Raw genomic sequence first — 14,250 nt, 5'->3', positions numbered from 1 at the left:
TTTAAAACTTAAATACCCTATTTAGTGCTGCAGGGTCTAACCTCCTGACACATCAGGGCTTAAGTCACTTCTGTGTCATATACCAGTCTTTGAACAAGTCCCTGAACAAGCTACCTAACCTCTCTGACTCTCAGTTTCCTCTTCTGTAAAATAGAGTAACAATAGTAGTTATAATTTACAAGCCAGTTACTATTGTAATTAAATGAGATGTATATAAAAGTACCCAGTACCGTGTTTGACACCTAACAGATACACAAAATTGGCACTCATATTCCACCATGCTAGAAACATCCATGCCATACCCATCTTTACTGTGGTCCTGTTTCCCTCCTAAATACTCAAACTCTCCCAGGGCAGTGCTACATGTATTGTAGGTTCTAAGTAAGTATTAATGCTTGCTAATTAACACAAAACTTTTATTTAATTAATTTATTTTGAGAGAGAGAGAGAGAAAGCCCAGGAGCACAAGCAGGGGAGGAACAAATAGAAAGAATCCCAAGGAGGCGCTGCACTGTCAGTGTGGGGCCCAATGTGGGGCTCGAACTCATGAACTGCGAGATCATGACCTGAGCTGAAATCGTAAGTCGGACACTTAACTGAATGAGCCACCCAGGTGCCCCAAAACATTCTATTTTTAATCTCATCACAGGAAGCACATACTATTGTGCACCTCAAGCAACATCTCTAGTCTGTAGGCATGTTCAGATTCATTCAATTCTTGTCATTATTGTATTGACCTCCTGTTCCAGCCCTAAAAATAGCTGCTCTTGTTCCCATCTTCCCTATGCATGGGGACAAGGGGAGTCCTGGGCTGACGGCCCACAATACTGGACGTGAGCAGCAGCACAGATGCCTGGGCTACATCCACAGAGACCAGCCCTCCTGTCACTTCCCTCAGGGCCACCATGTGTGAACACCTCTACCAAGATCCCTGTGGCATCTAGAATCACAACACACAAAACACACAGCAAGTACCCAAGACAATTTTCCCTAGCTTGACAAGGGTCAAGCTTACAACTTTTCAGATTATAATATGACAGAATAAATATATGGTATTGGTTAATTTTAATAACATTTTTTATTCCAAAAGATATGCTCATGATTCTTAAAAAATAGGGGGAAAAAAGGGGACAGATGCAGCGTGACTAGCACAGGTCTACAAATGGCACAGTCTTCTGTCTTCTCTTTTCCCTTTAATTCTCTAAGACCCCAACTGTTCCGTGTCCTCGACAAGCAGTATCCCAACCGTGATGGAGATGTACAGAGTGTTTTGAAAGCACAGGAAAACAAGTGTCTAACTCAGCTGGGGGGCGGAGGGGCAGTGGTGAGGGCCTCACAGAGAACAACCAAGCTGGTTTTTAAGGATCAGTGGGGTTTTCCCAGGGGGGTGAGAGGTTGGGAGAAGCCATTCCAGGCCAAGGGAAGAGCATAAGCCAACACATGGAGTGCTGAAAGCATGGAGCGTGTGAAGAAGGCAAAGTCCCTTGGCCAAAGGGACTGTAAGTAGAGGGCAGGTGCTAAGTAACAACACTGGCAGGGAAAGTTGGATCGACTTGGTAAACTGATTTGAGGTGCTGTGTTAGGGAAGTCTCAATGGTGCTTTGAAAACATCTAGGCAGGGAAATGGCATGGTAAGACCCATGTTTTAGAAAAACTGAGTGCACTATGGCAGACTGGAAGAGAGTCAAGGTAGTCAGTGAAGAAGCTTCTTGTGCAAGAGTCCAGGCAAGAGATGATGAGGGCTTGGGCCTGGGCTGAGGATAAGAGAGGAGCCTACACCAGAACCTGGTCTCTAATGGGAGCCACACCACGTCCACAGCAGCATTACACACAACAGGCAAAGAGTGGGAACAACCCAAGTGTCCAGCAGCACGTGAATGGATAAACACGATGCATTATACACATACATTGGAATGTTACTCAGCTTTAAAAGGGAAGGAAATTGTGACACAGGCTACAACATGGACACCCCCTGAAAACATTACGGCAAGTGAAATAAGCCAGTCAAAAAGGATAACGACCGTGTGATCTTGCTTAGATACAGGACCTAGAGCAAATTCATAGAAACAGAAAATAAAATGGAGGTTGCCAGAGGCTGGGAGGATGGGGCATGGGGAGTTATTGTTCAAGGGGGGGGGGGGGGACAGAGTTTCAGTTTTGCAACATGAAGAGTTCCAGAGATGGGTGGTGGTGATGGTTTCGCAACAGTGTGAACGTACCTAAGGCCTACTGAACAGCAGACTTAAAAACGGTGAAGATGGCAAATTTTATGTTATGTGTATTTCACAGTTTCTTTAAAAGCAGGAGAGGGAGAGGGAGGCAGAGTTGATAATATTGTACATCTCCTAGCCTGTGGCCCTAAATGAAGCGCAGCACCTTTACAGAGCTCCAGTCCACAGAAGGACAACACAGGGGAGTGGAAAGAGAATTCGGAGTTGCACAGATGTCCAGACTCATTACAACTGAGAACAAAAACTTTCCCAAAAGGCTCCCTGACAGGATCAGCATCGTCCCTTACACTCCTGAACTCTAAAAACGATACAACTTAAAAGGTAATTAACGGCAGCCAAAAAGAGATAGGAAATGACTCCTTCATTACTCATTTGGAAAAGTGGGATTCTAGCGTACATGGGGCAGATTACACAAATAAATCAATTCACTCCTTTCTGAAACCCAAAGAAAAGAACTGTAAAAATGTTATTTTCTTTAAAGTGTATTTATTTTTGAAAGAGAGAGAAAGCACAAGTCAGAGGGGTAGAGAGAGACAGAGAAAGAGGGAATCCCAAACAGGCTCCGCACTGTCAGTGCTGAGTCCGATGCAGGGCCTGAACCCACGAACTGTGAGATCATGACCTGAGCCAAAGTCAGACACTTAACCAACTGAGCCACCCAGGCACCCCGCAAAATATTATGTTTTTAAACACATAAACCATAGAAACAGGACTGAAGATGGAGAAGCACTAAAAGACTAAGACGAGCTGACAAAGCTGAACCCTAGGCCTGCAACAGAGAAAACCAAGACCCTATCTTACATATACCCCTGAATTTCCAAAAGGCTCCACAACCGGCAGCTCCAGGTAACTCTGGAAACTGGGGTGAAACAAGGGGTAAAACAAGACGGAAGGTTTGGGGGCGCCTGGGTGGTTCTGTCAGTTGAGTATAGGACTTCATTTAAGCCCCACATCAGGCTCGTGGGAGCCTGCTTCGGATCCTCTGTCCCCCTCTCTCTGCCCCTCCCCTGCTTGTGCTGTCTCAAAAATAAACATTTAAAAAAAAAGAAAAAGGGAGAAGGAAGGTTTGGAAATCCATCCAGGTAAGCAGTCAGAAACCCAAATCCCTCCTCCACTCCCAGTGGTGCCTCCCACACTGGTAACCCCTGGAGATTTATTCTCTGAAGCAGGTAAAAACACAGCAGTCGGGTCTGTGGGACAAGGAGTTCAGGTAGGAATAAGGGTTCCATTCTGAATACATGGAGACTTAGAGGTGTATGTGTAATGTATGTCTATCAGTCCAGATGTAGACCCAAAATACCAACTATTCTAGGTATTTCAGGTAGGGAGGCGTTTAACACAGGGCATCAGAGGTTTGCTTAACAATCATGGCTGGAGCTGTGAGAGCCAAGGTCAAAGAAACCACCATTCATGTTCAGGAAATCAAGATGCACAAGCATCTTAAGAAACTGCAAAGATGATCCCAGCTCCCCCATGGCTGAGGTAGCTCTGAGTCCCAGACGGATACTCCGAAGCTGATGAAAATCCCACATCTGGTATGTGCCTTTGCTGCAATAGCAGTAGCAGCTTCTTCTGAAACTCTCGGTGGCAGAACCGAAATCAGAACCCTCCTGTCAAAGGATTCTGGCAACTGTAGTGCCCAGGTTCCCAGCCCTACAACATGGGAGATGGCTTAACAAAACGGGTTGAGGACCGGGAGACCATATCCAGCCAGTATCCAACATCTAGATGCCAAGACCACCCTCGCGCTCTCCTCCCACTCAGTTCCCTGCTCCCCAAGTACTGGCGGGCAGACCTTCCCTTTCCCGGCAAAAGAGGACAAAAATCTCCCAGCCAGTGGCCAAAGGAAAAAAACAGGGTGCTAAAATTTTAGGTTCTCAGAGAAACAGCCCAGCCAGATCACACTACAGGGACGCTCACAGAAGAATAAGGTATTCTCATCTCCAAAAAGGCCAACAATTCCCAGCAAAGTAGCTGTAATTTTTTTCTAAAGGAGTCAAATTCTCTACATTTTAATTTGCTTCAAAAAAATGGACATGAGTTTAAAAAATAATGTACACGACACATATGACTTCTATAGTTGAGCTAAGGTTAACAATCAATTATTCAATCCCCACATATGTGAAAACGTGAACCCATAAAAGCCACAACACAGGTGAGATGTGTTACTGAAGCAGCCAGTTGTACTTTTCTTACCTAAACTCTAGATCTTGGGTTTTCAAAGTATGACCTGTCATGCCCCCAAAGCCTTAGTGATCCACAAGGTCAAAACTATTTTCATGACATGAACTTATCTGCCTTTTTCACTCCTGTTCTATCCTGAGCATACAGGGGCATTTTTCAGAAGACTACATGACATCTGATGACATCATCAGCTTAATAACTAACAGAGTGGAAGTTGTTTTCAATTTTTCTGTCTTAATCTCTAATATGGTAAATATAAATAGAAACCACACAAAATCTTTGGGGTCCTTGAAAATATCTGAGTATACAGGGATCAAGAATCTTGAGAATCATTGCTATAAAACAATGTTTTAGAGGCGCCTGGGTGGCTCAGTCAGTGAAGCATCTGACTCTTGGTTTCGGCTCGGGTCACGATCTCTCAGTTCATGAGTTCAAGCCCTGCTTTGGGCTCAGCACTGCTGGTGCAGAGCCTGCTTGGGATTCTCTCTCTCTCTCTCTCTCTCTCTCTCAAAAATAAATACATAAACTTAAAAAAAATGTTTTTGTTAGTTGCTTTTAGAAAGGAACTTTTAATATGTAAACCTGATTAGAATTAGTTTGTTTATATCTTCAAAGAGGAAAAAATAAATGTTTTACTATCTTGTATCTGTTGATCCCTTAGGAGGAAGAGTTTTCTACACAGATCCCAAATTATTTTTCCCCTACAGTAACCACCATGATGACAAGTCTCATTGCCTGGAAGGCAGCTCACAGTGAGTCCCTAACAGGAACTGTTCCTACAAGTAAAGGATCGCAAAGCCTTTCCCAACGGATATGTAAACCAGCCCCTACCATGAGGCCCCAGTTCCCCAGAGTTTTACAAAGACTTTCAGGAATGTGGAGAACCAGCAGTGACATCTCAACATCACCAAGGGGCCTCAGAGCTTCAGAGAATGGGAAACAAGATCCCTCTGACAAAATAATGCTGATGCTGGAAGGGAAGGAGAGGAATGAGGGACTCTCACATCCTCTCGAGCCACCTCTGCAGCTGCTTGTCACAGCAGGTGTGGCCTGAAACCTCTCTCTTCTCAGCAGCTGCTGGTGCTGGGAAGCCTGCTCAGCCCCTCTGGCACAAATACAAACCTCGAAGAGTGAGAGCATTTCACTCCTGGAGCACCTTTGATCAACAGACCACGGGAGCCAGTGGATAAACACTCCCCTCGTCCATGTCCCAGGCGGAGGACACTGAGATACATTCAACAGTTCCCCAGGGAGTCCCTGGCTGGATTGAGCACCAGTGGTCCACTGCAGCAGCCGGCTCCATAACTCACCCTTGGATTGGCTTTCCCTTTTTCCTTTTGTTATTATTCCCTTGGACGTTCTTCCTCTTATGTTCCCTGGGATACCCTTCCAAAATAAACTGCCCATGCTAAGCTCCTGTCTCAGTCTTTCAGTTGACCCCACCTAAGACAAGGCATAAGATAAGCTCTCCACATCCAGACAGGTGGGGAAGGGACATAGCACAAGAGTGGCCCTCCTTGTCCCCATTCCTAAAGCTTGGCAAAAAGCTTCACATCTAGCAGATGTTTTAAAACTCCCAGTTAAGTGAAAAGAGAAGGAAGTGATGACAAACTATGGAAGACAGACTGTAACTGCTCTGTTGTATGACATAGACTCTAAGTAAAATGGGCTTCAGAGAAAGGGATGAAGTCTCAAGTAGAAAGGGAAGGCTGAGAAAGACTCCCAAAGATGATCAAGAAAGGAAGGTGGCTCCAGGAAAGGAAATATGAGTCTTAGCCACTGGAGACCCAGAGACTGGCCTCCCCAGAGCTGGCAACCTAGAAGCTGAGGGGAGGCAGGACAGAGTGTATGCAGATGAATGAGGGGTTCGACAACCAAGGAGAGAAGTAGAGTTTATATGGTGGTCCATGAAGGCTTGTGAGAAAAGTGCGGACCAATGTCTTCACTTAACCACACCAACCTTTCTATATAACTCTGAAGACTGGGCTTACAACCCGTGACTGACTCTCTTTATCTCTTTCTTTTCTTCCCATAGTGATTACTACTTGGCCAGGCACTCTTCACATATTAATTTATTTAATCCACAAAACAACTCCATGAGGTAGGTTCTATTATTGCCCCCATTTTACAAAGGGAGAAACTGAACCACAGACAAGTTACACAGCTGGGAGACAGAGCTTGGGTTCAAACCCTGCCAGTCTGGTTCTCTCTCTCACATCTGTCCCCCACAGTCAATAAAGTCACCACATTCTACATGATAATCCTACATGATTCCTTTCACACTGTTTCTTATATGTTGTATCCTCAGCATTTTCAGAACCTATAACCACATGTAATTCATACATTTCCTAGGCATTAGTTGAGTTCCTGGCATATACATATGCCAGATGCTGCACCAGCAGCTGGGGATAAAGATGCAAAGTCCTCACTCTCCAGGAAAGTCCCATTACACATCTTACAAGATGAACCAAGTCATGGAGAGGTGAACCTGTAGGTCAAGGTGAGAAGATGGGCCTGGGATGAAATTGGGATGAATTGGTAGGTGAAAAAAAACAAATTCTCACTCATTCCAGAAGTGTTACTGAGTATCTGCCATGTGCAAAGTCCTAGAAGACAGGAAGGAAAGGAAGGAACACTGAAATGAGTTACCATACAGTCCAACCCAATCCTCATACCCACACAGGTGGGAATAACAAAGCTGTTCACACCACGCCTGAGAAATAGTAGATACATAATAAAAAAATGATCAATTTAGTCTTCCTCTAACTCTACTTTAAATCACATAACTTACAGTTTTCCATAACTGACCACATAAAATCAAGATCCTGTTGTAGGTATTCAAGGCTCTCATCGTCTACTCTCTACTTACTTGGTTCTGACCTCACTACTTATTAAATCAATCTTTTTCTTCCCAATACATCACAGGCAAATAAGGAGAACACATTCACACTTTATGTGTCTGCCCATGTGATTTACCTTTACTGCACGTTGGTCTTTTTTTATTTCTATCCATCTTTACCTATGGCTACTTTCAAAAGTATCCAATGCTAGGATGATAATTTTTTCCACTCACATGGTTTTGGCCTTTCCTCTACCACAGTCCTGTGGCACTTGTAGATTAAAGCCTCTGGTGTGTTTGGCACCAGTGGATTTAACTGTTTGGCTCTCACAGTCGAGCATGTAGGAGCTGGCACACAGTAGGTGCTCAAGAACCTGTATGTGATTTATGATGAAGCAGTACCAGAGAGAAAGATCTTGCATTATCATACATAGTGTTTTGACATCACTTGTTATAAAACCTTCTTTCTCTTTCTCCCCATAGATAATGAAATATAATGATTCATCAGCCTTGTAAATAAGCCCAGTCTCCCCAAGGAACTACTGTGACATGAATGAAATCATCATTTTACACTGGACACGATGCTTCTAGAATGGTGTTTGGCACACAGTTAACTCCCAGTAACTATTTGTGGAAGTGAATTAAAACAATCAGCTTTTTTTTCACACCTGCCACATACTATATAATGTGGTAAAGATTTTTAATACCAAAGTTTTAAGAATTTGAAGAGCAGCGCAGATCAAATACAGTAAAAGTAGCTTTATCCACTCTACATGTTGTGCTATCCTGAAAGCCTAGGCCACTCTCTTCTTCCTGGACTTCACAATCGGTCAGTTGCTTAAGTTAGGGAAGACCATCATCCCTCTCCACCCTTAGGAGCTATTAATGGGAACCTGCCCATCACTAGACACAAAATCTGAAAATGGCATTTTCAAATACTTTGTGGAGAACAGGATTTAATGACACCGCTGACAGTCACTTTAAGTAGTGTGATCACAATATGTAAGTATTAAATACAACCATCTCATTCCACTTAGACCTTTTTGAAAGAAAATAAGTAATGAACGAAAAGCAAAATTTTTATCCCCCAAATGATCTGAAATTAGCATAAAAGAAAAACTAAATATCCTAGAGAGAGGATATTAATTCCGGACTCCAATGTATAACAAACAAATATGCTTTGACATCAGCCAATATCAACCCACCAGATAATAAAGGATACTTTGGAAAATTGGTCTCTCATTTGGTTTTGCTTTTTTTTCCCCCTCCAACGATACTCTACATAATGTGAATAAAATGTGTTAGACTATTGTTTGAAACCTGCCTCAGTCCCTCTAATCCAATGCACCTCCCGGTTGCATTGAGATCTGCCGGTGACACATGAGATCTAAAGTGGGTGGATAAAAATAACCTGGTCCTCAAAAAGACATGATAAACGCCAGACAGCTGAGTCACTTTGAAGCCCATCTGACTCTTGAAAGGGACATTCACCCTCCTTTTCCTTGTCACACATATACATACCACCTGGTGAAAAACACCACCAACCTCCCTGGGTGGAAGGCGGTGATCTGTCGTAACTTCCCCCTCCAGTCTCAGGTCACAACCCGCGACTAAACTTTTAATAATTTATACTAATGCATCTCAGCCCCAGCTACTCATTTAGAAGAGGAAGGGGAAAGACTTAAAGGAACCGTAATAATCCAGTAGACCCCCTATTTCTGCTGCCCAATTGGAGGCACCCGAAGGTTTCCTGTGACATTCTAACGGGAAGAAAAGGAGTGGGGGAGCAATGCAAAGTGGAGATAGAAAAGCTCAGCGAGGAAATCAGAATCGTCCAGGAGCGGGAATCCCTGGGCAGAGCAAACGGTCCCAGAAAGAGAAGGGTTGTGCGTGTCTACGGGGGATCGATGCGGTCCACCCGCCCGCCCTCCACTCTCGCCCCGGGGAGGACGCAAATCATCCGCAACGTGCAGTTCAGATCAGGGAACTCTTCCATTGGATCTACCTTTCAAACGGTGGCGGGGCTGGGGCCAGGCAGCTGGGAGCTGGGGCCCAGTCAGCCTAGGAAGGCTGGCGGAGCTAAGCCTCGGCGACCCAGTGCTCAGCTGCAGCAGCCTCGGGGAAAGCAGCGCCCGGCACGCAGCAGGCGCTCACTAAGTGTTTTCCGAACTGCAGTGCCCCTGAGCCAACTCCGCCGCCGCGGGAGGAGGTCCCCCGGCTGCCACTGCGCATCTTCTCCCCCGGCTTCACGTGCCGCCCAGTTCCGCGGCTCGCGGCCGCCACAGGCCGCTGGCACCGCGACCCTCCCCCGAGGCGCCGCGAGCGCCGCCGAGCCTCACTTACGGGGGAGTCGTACGAGAAGGCGCACTCGTTCTTGTACACCCTGTCCCCCGACCTGGGCACGCGGATCGTGGGCATGTGGGGCACCAGCAGCTCGCCGATGTCTCCCGCAGCCATCTTCCTGCTGCCGCTGCCGCCCGGCATGCCGAACAGGGCGCCCCGGCGCTGCATGGCCGCGGCGCGCACCCGAGCCGAGCCGAGCCGAGCCGGAGCGCTGGATCTGCCCGCGGCGGCGGCGGCGGCGGCGGCGGCGGGCTGCGCGGGCGACCGGAGCCGAGCCGGGGCTGGCGGGCGGAGCGGGCCGCGGGGCGGGAACGGGCACCGGGGGCCTGGGGCGGACGAGCGGGCGTGGGGGGGGGGGGGACGCTGCTATTTTTAATCCAATGGCGAATCGCCGGCCCAGCTGCAGCGTCAGGCGGGGCGCTGGGGAGCGCCAGCCGCAGCGCGCCGGGGAGGGGGCGCTGGAGAGGGGCCCTGCGCCCCGATCCGGCTCGGCAGCGGGGGGCGGGAGACGAACCCCCGGGGCGCGGGCGCGGGAGCCGGAAGCGGGCGGGCGGGCGGGCGGGGGTGGGGGGGGAGGACACCCTCCTCCCGCCCCCGCCGACGGGCCGCGGTGGGGCTGCCCCAAGGTGTTTTCTACCCTAGATCGATAGGTTGCGAAGGGGCAACTCCGAGGCAGCTAACACAAAGGGCAGAATTGGGGGGGGGGGGGGGGTTAACAACCGCTTGCTTTTAAAACAGCTGAAGATAAAAGCGGGTACTTCCCCTGCCTGGGTAGGGCTAGGATTCGACGTGCAAATCCGGATTGCACAGCTCCGGGCCCAAATCTAAATTTGCGCTTTGCACTTAGGTGTTAACCTCACTAAACCTTGTTCTTCACTTTTTTAGCATCTAAAGCTTATTGAAAGAGAATAGAATAGGATCCAGTGAGGATGGACATATATTTTTGCAATAATACAGATTTTTCCTACGCATGGAGAGGAAGATCAAGATTTTTTTCGGGGAGGCTTTGTATTTTTCTCTTTGGAACGTATTTTGCGGGATGTGTTCGAGGCTTCTGCGTTGAACATTGAGTAGCCTCGTTTGAAGATCTTATTCAGACACACATATTCCTGTCTTGCAGGTCCAATTCCTCAAAATAAATAATGAATGGGGGGGGGAACTAATTTGCAAACTAGCTTGCCCTACAGCATACTCTTATTTTCTCCAAAAAAAATTCTTAAAACAGGTTCAGTTCCGCTGAGGTTCGCTAACTACACGCAATGTAAAGGGCGGTAATTCCTGACAATTACTGGAACGCAGAAATAGCAAGAAATAGTGAATAAAAATGCTTATTTCTATAAGCCTCTCCCAGATCAAATTGTCTTTAAAATATCGGGTTTTTTTCTCCTTCCCATTATTTCTGTTACTCTGCGTGATTCTGCAGATGTGCGGGTTCAGCTGGGAGACAGGTACCTAGAATTTGATGTGAAACAGGCAGAGATGAACCCTCGCTTGCCCAGCTCTTCTTTTTATTTTTTTCAATTTTTTTTAACGTTTTATTTATTTTTGAGACAGGGAGAGACAGAGCATGAACGGGGGAGGGTCAGAGAGAGGGAGACACAGAATCTGAAACAGGCCCCAGGCTCTGAGCTGTCAGCCCAGAGCCCGACGCAGGGCTCGAACCCACAGACCGCGAGATCATGACCTGAGCCGAAGTCGGCCGCCCAACCAACTGAGCCACCCAGGCGCCCCGCTTGCCCAGCTCTTCTAAATTCTCATACCAACAGGCAAGGCTCAAGCAGACTTCACATCCAGGTTCATGGATGATGCTTGCTTGTCTAATTACAGGAAAAACTTTACCCAAAAGCACTCAAAACCTACAGTTTAAAAATTTTTTAGATTAAACGCAATTTAAATCGAGACAGTTTTTCACCCTTCAGACTGATTAACATGTATTGCGTTGGCCTGGGTATAGGAAACAGGCCTCATATACATTGGTGGGAGTAAAAACAGTAAACAATAACAATATTATTGACCATAATTTTATATGCATATACTGTTTCCAGTATATGACGCTGCAGATGACCAGGAATTCCTCATCTAGACATTTATGCTACAAATAACTTCACACTGCGTAAGGATATTTGTTAGAGCATTGTTCATAGTAAAAAAAAAAAAAAAAGGAAACAGCCTAAAGATCCATGTGCAGGAAGTGGTTAAAATACAGCACTGTTGAGAAGAAGGAAGCACTTGGTGTGTGGTGATGTGCAGCAATATCCAAATCACATTACTTGAGAAAAAAAGCAAAGTGTATATCGGTGTGCAAAAGCAAGGACTGCATGCAAGGCACTCAGGTACACCCTGCATACCACAGGCCTTCCTTGCAGGTGGTTGCACCTGTGGTAAATATTCTATCTATACACATCCAGAGGCTACTATATATATATATATATATATATATATATATACACACACGCACACGCAAGCGCGCACACACATAGTATATGTGTGCGCATGCAGGTGCATGCGTGCGTGTGTGTCTGTGTGTTTGGCCTTCAGATGTTTCTGGAAGACTACATAAGAAACTAATGACAGTCAGGCTCTATGGAGAGGAACATAAAGCCAGCGATTAGAGAGCGATCTACAGCCAGTCTTTACCTTTCTCTAGAAAGGTACATTTTTATTATGTGCAACTATTACTTTAAAAAATAATTAAAGTAGCCTGGGTGGCTCAGTCAGTTGAGCTTCCGACTTTGGCTCAGGTCATAATCTCATGGCTGGAGAGTTTGAGCCCTGAGTTGGGCTCTGTGCTGACAGCTCAGAGCCTGGAATCTGCTTCAGATTCTGTGTCTCCCTTTCTCTACCCTTCCCCCACTTGCCCTCTGTCTTTCTCTCTCTCTCTCTCTCTCTCTCTCTCTCTCTCTCTCTCAAAAATAATAAAACTTAAAAATAAATAAAAATTAAAAAAATAATAATAATTAAAACTCAATTATACACTCTAAGTTCAATAATCAGTTAACATGTTTTTGGTATATTAGGTTCACATACTTATATTGCTTTCAAGATGTCATTGCAAATGGGTAAAAACCAACATACATTTTGGCAAGACTGGAAAGACATGTAAAATTTAAAGAGTTATGTTTAGAATTTGGTTATAGGATTTTGTTTCTATTTTCAAAATGTCTTCAATGATATTACATTTGGTTTATAATATAAAAATGTACCAAGACAAAAAGAGAAACTTCACTGAAAAAACCTGGATCAATTACAGAAACTTTTAATTTAATTTTACAAATTCTACATATGAATTTATAACCGGACTATTTCAATGAGAAAAGTTTTCAACCAGCAATAGTGGTGCTTCATGTAAACCTCATTGGCACCAACACTGCCACTGCCCAAAGTTCAACCTGACTATTTTACTAATGGGCCAGTTTCTGCATGTAGATCTTGATCAAAGAACAGGAATAAAGTGATGATGGGTAAACAATTTTCACTTCCAACATAAGTTCACTGTCCTTCTGAAGAGATGTCAGAGAACCTAAGACTAAGAACTAACTTGTGTCCCATCAAGTATTCAGTCCACCATGTCACTCTACTGCTCAAAAGCCTCTTTGTAGGACATTGGCAGTGAGTTTGCCTCCCATGGCCTTGCATTCCAGGACCTCGCTCTTTGGCACTCTCTCAGACTTGACTCCCACACCTTCTTCTGGTGAGGTGGATTATATTGTACCCAGGGATACATGTACTTGTCTCCTAGCCTTGGTTGAAAGCTCTCCACTCTCATTTGTATCTTCTCAATCCTTTCAAGCCTTTTCTGACTGTTCCAACCCTCAGGGATGGGTCTTAAATGCAGACAGCCCCTACTGCCTGTGCCTATCATCGCATACTGCCATGTGACTTCTTTTGTACTGTTAATTCATCTTCGTTCCCTATCCTTTCCCTCTCTAGAGATAATACACTGTTTGAAAGAAACTCTGTTTCTTAGGATCCTTGCACATTGTGGAAACTCAGTGGAATAGTGCGTGCCCATAAAGGTACTGCTCTGTTTATTTTGGGCACCCAATAAGTATCTACGAGGTGAATGACTCACATCTGTGACATTGTAATAGATATGTTTTGCAGTCAGCTTTGTGTTTTATGTAAAATACATTGTTTCACAAATGCTGTTCCCAGAACTGACATAGGTTACATTAAAACATGACATGAATGTTACTGTGACTAATGCCAAAAAGGGGAATTGGGGAAATCTACAGAGAAAAAAGATATCTTAAGTATTTCAATTAGTGGAATAGCTCTTGACCTCAGATGCCCTCCAATAATGCTCAGTGATCTAGTAAAGCCATATACGGTGATAGCTTGTTGTGGGGCATATCCATAAAATTTTCTATCCTGGCAGCTAGCCTCCACAAGAAGCACGGGTTATTAAGTGTAAAAACAATAGGTCACTGCTTGAGAAATGTACTGCTTTTTCCATTTAAGAAAATCTCTAGGGACTCCTGGGTGGCTTAGTCAGTTAAGCATCCAGCATTGGTTCAGGTCATGATTCTTGTGGTTCATGAGTTCAAGCCCCACATAGGCGTGTCTCCTGTCAGCACAGAGCCTGCCTTGGATCCTCTGTCTCCCTCTATCTCTGCCCCTCCCCCCTCTCAAAAATAAACATTAAAAAAAAGA

At 45.3% G+C, this 14,250-nt stretch overlaps 1 protein-coding gene and 1 non-coding gene across 2 annotated transcripts in view; both read right to left on the bottom strand.

Annotated features, from left to right (window-relative positions):
* Positions 1-9,782, bottom strand: part of USP13 (ubiquitin specific peptidase 13) — a 117,532-nt gene extending 107,750 nt beyond the window's left edge. Inside the window, exon 1 of the mRNA XM_047099561.1 lies at positions 9,598-9,782. Within this exon, the coding sequence (XP_046955517.1) occupies positions 9,598-9,765 (168 nt within the window). The 5' untranslated portion in view covers positions 9,766-9,782. The remainder of the gene's footprint in view (positions 1-9,597) is intronic.
* Positions 9,783-12,839: 3,057 nt separating this feature from the next.
* On the bottom strand, positions 12,840-12,982 carry LOC124527480 (U4 spliceosomal RNA). Its single transcript, XR_006965905.1, has one exon. It is a non-coding gene; the product is annotated as a U4 spliceosomal RNA (small nuclear RNA).
* Positions 12,983-14,250: the final 1,268 nt, after the last annotated feature.

This window comes from Lynx rufus, unplaced genomic scaffold (genome assembly GCF_022079265.1).
Source record: "Lynx rufus isolate CCGP_SWC_20201006 ecotype Redwood Valley unplaced genomic scaffold, mLynRuf1.p SCAF_5, whole genome shotgun sequence".
In the NCBI taxonomy this organism is placed as follows: domain Eukaryota; kingdom Metazoa; phylum Chordata; class Mammalia; order Carnivora; family Felidae; genus Lynx; species Lynx rufus.
Note: the sequence above shows the minus strand (reverse complement) of the source record. Positions and strands in the feature narration are given on the sequence as shown.